Source organism: Mya arenaria, chromosome 2 (assembly GCF_026914265.1).
Source record: "Mya arenaria isolate MELC-2E11 chromosome 2, ASM2691426v1".
NCBI lineage: Eukaryota > Metazoa > Mollusca > Bivalvia > Myida > Myidae > Mya > Mya arenaria.
The window spans coordinates 25,083,715-25,093,077 of NC_069123.1; the positions used below are offsets into that span (position 1 = coordinate 25,083,715).

The window sequence follows — 9,363 nt, forward strand, 5'->3', positions numbered from 1 at the left end:
TGAATTATAGAGGAAAATGATTAGGTCTGAAAACAATCGGTCTCATTAGCGGGTTGGTCGTGAAAATGGGGTGGTCGCATATAGGGTTTTTATTGAATATGATATTTCAAAAGGAGGTAATAAAACAACATTTTACTATGATTATTTAGCAATTGTATTAATTTGTTTCATAAATACCATAATGCCTATAAAACAAAAAGTTCTTGGTAAAAACTTTAAAAATATTCCAAGTTAAAATTTTGCAACTTTCAAAAGAAACTTTACCATTAGCATTTTTTTTGGTATTAATGAGGATGGATTACCATAAAAAGTATCAAACAAGCTTAATTAATTGTCAAAATGTAATATACAAAAAAGTGCAACCCAACAATATATAGCATGATGATTTATTTGGCAAATATCTACAACAATGAATATAAAATGTACCAACCAGTCAATAAAATCTCATATCCTAACAACTCTTCACCTATCACAGCATATAAGGTTTCAAGAACCACTGACATTATCCATATACATTTGCCTATTGTAAAAATAAAAAATGATCTAAATAATCACATTTTTTGCTACATAAGTTCAATAAATTTTCTGCATTTGATCCAATATTTTAAAATCTAATCTTTTTGGAATAACTTGTTGAATTTTAAATCTGAAATATGATTTTAAGTTAATTAACTTTAAAATATACATATGAATTTTATTTTTCTCAAATTCAGCACCTTTCTCCAAGTGTATCAAGAAAATATTTTGTATATACATGCATTATATCAAAACACATATTTTGGGAAATTATTTTGTTGATGCAAGGGAGGGAACCATACATTTAATAAAAAAAAAACTGCTCATGGCCATGTATATAACTTATGAGTTGCATACCAATGTAAACCCATAATAGCCATCAATAGTTCATGTTATGCATGACAAGTTAATAGTTTTAGTGATATTTCTTTACTTTTTGGAAACATTGATGATTATAAGGATTTAAACAATGTAGATTTGTGTTAAATGCCATTAACCTATGTATATCTATGAAATGTTTAGTGAATATTTCTTAAAAACCTTTTTTCTCTTTTCAGTTGTATGAAATTTGCCAAAGTGTGTTTCAAATAATGGAAATTTTAAGTTGTTCATGGATGCAGAAATTACAAAAAAAGATCAAGTCTTGGAATGGGTATGAATAACAAAAGGGAAGTTTAACAAAAAATGATTATATTTACTCTTAATTGCTTAAAAAACATAGAAAAATCAGCAAATACATACAGATAGTGTCCGCCCATACAAAAACAAATTCTTGATATTCGTTTTTCTCAGATAAACAAAATAACATCAGTAAATGGTTATCATTATGAACATAATTATAATAATTCAGTATGTTATAAGATACATGTACAATGTTTTTATACTTGTAGCAATCCCAACCCCAAATAAGCAAGTCACATTATACCCACAATTGTTAAATTGTGTGGTGATTCCATATAATTTTGGTACCATTTGAAAAGGTAATGCTTGCTAATAAACAATATGTAAAAAAATGACCAAAAAACATTACACATAAACATGATGATAACTGACCAAAATCTCCAATCCTGAAAAATTAGTTTGAATATGAGGGATTCGGGCCATAAAAAGTGTTAAAGGGCTTAGACCCCTTTTGAAAGGTTTTCAAAGCCATTTATATCCATTTTAAGCGTATTTCTTACTATTTTTAATGCAAGTGTCCATCAAAAACAAACTAAATACAACTGTATGATAGTCTGAAACCGAAAGCTTTCAATCCTGATTTCAGGATTAATCCTGAACTTTATCATCCCTGATAAAGTGATTGTACTTTAAACTTGTTTTTCTTCTTTTAACTGAAACTAGAGCTGTCACAGGAGTGACGAATACCCCCAAATGCCGCCTGGACACAGGAATGGCAAACCATTCCTTTGAAGAGAGGCCATAACTCCAAGGTTACTGCCAAAAAATGTTCAAATCTGTCAAGCCTTTCATGAGTTATCGTCCAGAAACCATTTTTCTATTTTTAGTAACAGTGACCTTGACCCCACCAGCCCCAATATCGACATTGATCTGTATCTTCTGATGTTACACCTGTGTACCAAAAATTGTTCAAATCCGTTTAGCCTTTCATGAGTTATCGTCCGGAAACCGTTTTTCTATTTTAAGTAACAGTGACCTTGACCTTGGCCTTCCAGCCCCAATATCGAACTTGAACTGTATCTTCTGATGTTACACCTGTGTACCAATTTTTTTTTTAAATCTGTCTAGCCTTTCACGAGTTATCATCCGGAAACCATGAAAACCGACCGACCGACCGACAGACAGACTGACCGACAAGATCACTAACTTGATCTGTATCTTCTGATGTTACACCTGTGTGCCAAAAATTGTTCAAATCGGTCTAGCCTTTCATGAGTTATCGTCCGGAAACTGTTTTTCTATTTTTAGTCACAGTGACCTTGACCTTGGCCCCACCAGCCCCAATATCGAATTTGACCTGTATCTTCTGATGTTACACCTGTGTACCAAAATTTTTTCAAATCTGTCAAGCCTTTCATGAGTTATCGTCCGGAAACCGTTTTTCTATTTATAGTAACAGTGACCTTGACCTTGGCCCCACCAGCCCCAATATCGAACTTGACCTGTATCTTCTGATGTTACACCTGTGTACCAAAATTTTTTAAAATCTGTCTAGCCTTTCATGAGTTATCGTCCGGAAACCATGAAAACCGACAGACAGACCGACCCACCGACAAGCTCACTCCTATATACCCCCTCAAACTTCGTTTGTGGGGGTATAATTAGACACATAATGACCATTTTGGATTTTTCTTTATTGCTTATAAAATCCATAAAATAATGATACCAAAATAATATAGGGCATTTGTGTAACACTGTAAAATATGTGTAGACATATTCAAAATAATATTCAAATATATATATAAACATGGGTAACAGTAAGTCAAGATTGTAACAATATATAGGGCACGAGGGAACGTAATCTTGCTTTTATTACCAGTATGTTCATCAATTTTAAACACTTGAGTTGTGTTTTTTCTTGTATGATTTTACACAAATACTATAAAGAAAACTGGTTTTGTATGTTCCATTCAGTGACACATGAAATTGCATTCCATGTAAAAAGATCCAATATTTCAATTATAACTAAAATGTAGTTGGTACTAGACATATGTTCATGAAAACATGAAGAATTTCACTTGCATAACATTTAATATGTATACAGTAAAGAGAAAAGTACCCATATACCATCGGAAAGAAAAAATATAAATAATAAAATGTCCAGCATGTCTGCAAAATGACTCAGCATAAATGAGTTCAAAACCAGCCTTTCTAACAACAAAGTAATAAAAATTACTGATTCAAATTATTCCCTGAAGTTGTTTATTTTCAAAACAGTGGATTTATAAAAAAAACATTCATAAATAATTTTTCAATTAGATGTTTGTCCTTAAAGCCAGCTTTTAACAAATTAACACACACTTAAATATATATAATAATGAAAACAACAACAAGTAAAACCTTCATTTTGGAATTTTGTGAAACATATATTGACTCTGTTCACAGTCACATATCTACAGTCAGACACATGTATGACAGGGTACAATGGAATTATTTCAGTATTCATGAAATGTCCATCAAAAACAACACAAAATGAGCCAGTTTTTAATGAAGCAATTATTACACTTATGTTCATGAAAAAAGTCAATACTTTCTTTATTATGAAAAAGAATCTGGTTAAATAATTAATTTTGTTGATTATGTTTATGCAGAAATGTCTGTTATTCTGATTTTGCAAGACATGTACATTCTACAATGTTCCTCTCAATTAAACTCTATGGGCCTGGAGTGTTGTTGACATTCGACCCATTTATTTGGTAAATGCATACATGTACCAAAAACCCTTTAACCAGCTGTGTTTGATTTTTTAAGTCTACAGACCTAGCCTTTGTTTAATTCTACTGATTTACTCAAACAAAATCAACGGCTAAATTACCAAATAAATGTTATTTGACAAAATATAATTTTGAACACTAAAAACTCTAAAAAATTATGTGATAAAAAAACAACCATTATCGAGATAAAAGTCATTAATTCAAAACTTTATATCAATGGGTCCAAAACAAGAACCGAATGAAAGAGAATCTGTCAGCCAGCGCTAGATTCTAGCGAGAAAATTCAGTTTCACAGAGTTATCTTCCCCCTGCACATCAGCCAATAACGAACAGGTAAAGGTTGTTAACCCTATTAGTATAAGTATCAGAAAACTAAATGTTTTACGGAAACCTAGCGTCACAGTTGGGGCATCGTCGTTCCTTCATGGCGAGGCAGCAGAGAATTCCAATGGGAAAAAACAAGATGGCACAACAAACACCTAGACATGTGTAGTCATCCTCTAATACTCCTACCTGGAATATAAACAAATATGATCATTTCTACAATAACTACATTTCCTTTTTATTGAGACTGACATTATTTTTAATACTGGTATATTAGCTGTTCCTAATTTCAACATATTACCAAAGTGCTTCAAACACAATTTATCAAGTTAAAAAAGCAGGCACCTTTAGCAATAATGTTTGGACAATTTTATCTTTATGTAAGTTTCAAGTTGTTTTTTGGTGCTTATATCACTTAACATCTTCAAAATAAGTAAGTCTTCATCCCCAAACCCTCACCCTGCAGGCAGGACATCCCCCAACCACAATTATCTGAGGCTGTGGTTGCACAAGGACTGACTGTTGATAGCTGGAAACTTGCTGGTATCCTCCCTGATAACCACCCTGGTATCCTTGGGCCTTGCTAGGGTCATAACCGCCCTGGTACCCGGGGGCCTTATTTGGGTCAAAACCTGACTGCTGAGCTCCGTAATTTGTGTATCCAGCACCTACAAGAAAATTAGGTTCAGTATGTGTTGCATTTTATTTATACTAAAAATGTCATGACTATCTTTTGATAGCTGGGAATCAGATGGTACTCTCCAGGGTATCCAACTTTGTACTCTAGTGCCTTGCTGGGGCCATAGGTTAGATATCCAGCTAGAAAGAGAATCAAGTGTTTAATGATACTGTTCTATGTAACTTTCATTTTATACCATGTTATTACCATACGTACATCGTCATGTAAGTCTTGGCAGTATAGTTAAGATTACTGTATTATTAGTTCTTTATCTTTTGGCACTGACATGACTTGCAGGAATGCCAAAGCTGTTCTCTTCAGCACAACAAATGTATTCATGTAAATGCTTTTATTTAACATTAATCAGATCTGTTAATGCATTATCATTGGATATAGACAAAAGTGATTAGGTGTCTACATGAACTTACCTACAGTTTCTTGATATGAAGGCGGTGCATTAGACATCCTTCCAGGCAACACCAGTCAGCTGGAAAACAATTTGTCAAGAATTAGTGTAAACATATATACATGTAGGTTGGGTATAAAAGACTGGCCGGACCGGACCAATTCCGGACCCATGAAAATTTCCCTACCAATCCCGAAATTGTTCTTCAGAATTTTGATTGGGTATACAACGTAAAAGTCTTTAAGACTGGCTGGACCGGACCATCTTTGAACCAAATCATAATATTAACAACAAACAACAATTTACAGTTTTTTACATATTAGTATTAAATATATAATACATAAGTTACATATAATACTTGGTAATGTTTGGATGAACACCTTGTGAACAACATACTCATTAAAATGAAACCCATACAGAGAAAGGTACATAAAAAATAGCTCAAATTAATCAGGGACAAATAAGAAACCATCTCCCAGAATAAATGTACAAGTCAATTTACCGTACTGGGGATTTACTGAAACCTCCGTAAATCACAATAAGCAATTACATTTTTGACACAGTTTACTTTACTATATATCACTATAATCACAGAACCACTCTATTGAAGTGATTAACATTTGAATTTGTCTCTTTTGTTAATTATTAAATATTTGTTATCATTATTTGAAACCGATGTTTGATAACATGTCAGATTTAGCTACAATAATGAGCGATCAGGGATACTTTTTTATTATTTTGGTATTTCTTATGTACCCCTGTAACCCTACAACTCTCTACCATTTAACACTGGGCGAAAGAATATATAGTAATATTATGCATCAATGTTGAATAAAAATTATAAAATTGTTCAATATACCCGACAGTAGCGTTGGGAATCGGACAGAAAAATACTATCAATAATCGGTTTATGAAACCGATCAATGATCGATTATTAATTGGTTTAATCATTATTTAATTATCATTGGTTATCATATTAAGGCCTGATACAATGTATGCATCAGTTTTAAGCACCAATGTTTTACAATATTGTTTGTACATTTCTTTGTATGAATTACATTATTTATTCAGAACACGACTATCATTTAGTGTTAACAAGTAACTATTACAGAACATGAGACCACAGGCTCTAATTTTTGTCTTACATTTCATATTGTATGCATGTGTAAAATAAACACTCAGGATGATATAAATTTCTTTTTAATAATCAGTCAGTAACAAGTACAACAAGCAGTTCAATATTCTACATGTTTTTCAAGAACATTTTCTTTCAAAAAACTGAGAAAACTAAATTCTTACATGGTTAGAAGTAAACGGTACTTGTTTTAAAATCACTTTTAAACCACAAACATGAGAAGTTGAGAACCAATCCTTTACCAGTTAAATTAGAAAGAAAATTTGTAATAAGCTTCAGTAGTGACTTACTGACTTAATAAGAATATGACTAGATAACTTAACATAGTAACACCTTAACATTTCAACATTAACTAGCATTAACCAGAAATTAGTAGGTAGCGGTTACGTCCCTTGTTTCTATAATCGATTGTTCAAATTTCATTAGCGATTGTCGCCGATGTATGCCTTTCCGATCAATTGTCGAGTATAATCGATTATCGGCACAACACTACCCGACAGTGATCTAAACTGGTTTTAATTAGTCATTAGAGTCGTTATTTCACATAAATATATTCTGGGTCACGAATACAGTTTTATTCATGAACACAACCTGTCAGATTTGTCCCAGATTTACAGATATCGGGATACTTGATAAACAATCGACACATTAATAGTTTTATATGAACATGCTTTTTGGCATAATGGCATAAATAGATAAGTGTTTAATAGTTGGCAATAATATTTTCGAAGAAATTTGAATTTATAACGGTGATAATTTCAAAATTGTGGCCACAATGATTCTCTGCACACGGACCGTTTGCTACTATTAGCTGGGATGGTGAACGTCACCAGTCTGCCATAGTAAAAAATCGTCAAAAGACTCGTTGATGGCCATTTAGGTTGACTAATGTCGGATTTTGTCCGAAATTGGTCCGGTCCAGCTAGTCTTTTATACCCAACCATTACACGCATTATTATGTGTTCAGCTGGCTGAGTTTTTATATAGTAATAACCACATAGCCTGGGCTTTATCTGTTGCTTGGTTATGAGATCTTATTCCTGTTATGAACACTTGTGCTTTAACATACAGTGGAAACTCACTAAACCGGATCTCCACAAAACCGGAATCCTCGGGATACCGGACTTTTTTCAGAGTCCCAATTTTCCCCTTCTATTTTCAATGTAAAAAAATCCCTACAAAACCGGAACCCCGGAATTCCGGATACCGGACAAAAAAATCGAGAAAAATTGTTAGTTGTCAACGTAATTTTACCTTACAAAACCGGACGTATATTGGTTTAAATATGTCAAGATGATTTTGTGTATAAGGAATTCGCGAATCGTGTGTCACTTTGTTTTGACAGCCGGTGCATCGTTAAATATTGCACCTGTGATGTTGTGTTATCTCGATAATTGATAATGATGACTGCGCTGTGGATTGACTGCCGCATGATAATCAAACTTGTGAAAAGAAAATTGATTGAAACATTAATTTGTTTGTTGCAGAAAATAAAGAACTAGAAACGGTTATTAAATGATCATTTTGAAGCGTTGTTTTATCTAAAGACTTCATTGATTGAATCAAATTAGAGCGGTGCGTTAATTAAACTAGAGCGGTGCGTTAATTAAACTATCAAACATACTAAACAAGCATTAAATTACAGATAATCGGATAATTTGTTTGTTACTCAAACTTTTTGATAACTTTGTGTTTTCATTTTATTCCAGTTTTCAACTTCCCTTTAAAGGTTAACTCAGTTAATATTTTGAGTAAACTTACTCCGAACATCAAATCCTCACTAAACCGGAAATTTTGCCCAGTCCGGAACTTGTCCGGTTTAGTGAGTTTCTACTGTATTACAACAAAATATTCTATGAATACAGATATATTCTGAATCATAGTCTTGATATAGTCTAAAATAATAGACGTGTTATACGTGATTCTTCCAATCCCTAACGTCTAAACGGGAATGTGCAAAAAACGGGGGTGTTTTAAAAATATTGAAATTGTTTTAAGTGAAGTATTTTATGGTTGAAATTGATCATAAAGAGTTATATTCATATTTTACCATGTAAGTGAAATGTTATTTTGCACTAAACAAGCATTTAATGCATTAAAACAAGTTGTTTACCTTTCCAATAAAACGAAAGCTGACTGACACAGAAAACAATTATGCGAAGGGGAACAACTCGATACAATCGTAATAACTCTGCCTCCTCCGACAAAGCTTCGAGATAGACCTCGTTGCACAATCGTAACAACTCGGCCATGGCCGAAATGTTCCGAGGGATTTAAAACTGTGCCCTGAAGCCTTGCAGGTGCCCTTCATGTATATATTGTTATGTTTTGACAGAATGAAATGAAGAAAAGCCGTCAAACTCATAATTATAAGTTGGATATTTTTTGTGTACGGAACTAATGTAAAATAACATTATCTGGTAATATTTCTTGTTTTTATGATATTTTATAGACGTTATATGCTTTAACCCGGAATCCTGATCGGAACAACTACCCACTTTTGATACTAAACAATTTGTACGTGAAGGATTTGGCATATCAAAAATCTAAAAAAATCCGTCAACGTACAATTATTTGGACTAAGTCTTGATAGTGAACCTTGAAGTTGTATTTATGTTTTGCTGCAAACACGCTTTGTACAATTAGTATCTAGTATTCAACAACTATAAATTGACACAATAATTTGGGTTTTTATGTACCTTATAAGTTATAGCAGCAAAGAAACAATCCTAAATTTGACAGATAATCATGTGACAAAGCTATTTCTTTTTTGTTTGCTATTTAGTTTCGTAGAAAAAAAAATAACAGAATTTCCAAAATTACCTTGAATAATTGCTTATTTGGTTGATATCATCTAGAATTGTTATGATAATCTAAAATATTCTTTAAAAGTACATAATGTGAATCT

At 32.6% G+C, this 9,363-nt stretch overlaps 1 protein-coding gene across 1 annotated transcript; it reads right to left on the reverse strand.

Annotated features, from left to right (window-relative positions):
• Nucleotides 1-372: 372 nt before the first annotated feature.
• LOC128222171 (brain protein I3-like) lies at nucleotides 373-9,228 on the reverse strand. The gene is made up of 4 exons (XM_052931059.1): nucleotides 9,155-9,228; nucleotides 5,343-5,401; nucleotides 4,695-4,903; nucleotides 373-4,424 (listed from the first exon to the last, which is right to left on the reverse strand). The coding sequence occupies exons 2-4, from the start codon at nucleotides 5,377-5,379 to the stop codon at nucleotides 4,293-4,295; spliced, it is 378 nt and encodes a 125-aa protein (XP_052787019.1). The 5' UTR covers nucleotides 5,380-5,401; nucleotides 9,155-9,228; the 3' UTR covers nucleotides 373-4,292.
• Nucleotides 9,229-9,363: the final 135 nt, after the last annotated feature.

What these genes read in the sequence shown, in the direction of transcription:
- LOC128222171 (XM_052931059.1), bottom strand. Translation starts at nt 5,379, where the DNA reads ATGTCTAATGCACCGCCTTCATATCAAGAAACTGTAG. An exon ending in TTCATATCAAGAAACTGTAG is followed by an intron (nt 4,904 to 5,342) that starts GTAAGTTCATGT and finishes ATTTTCTTGTAG; the next exon opens with GTGCTGGATACACAAATTAC. An exon ending in GGGGATGTCCTGCCTGCAGG is followed by an intron (nt 4,425 to 4,694) that starts GTGAGGGTTTGG and finishes TTTATATTCCAG; the next exon opens with GTAGGAGTATTAGAGGATGA.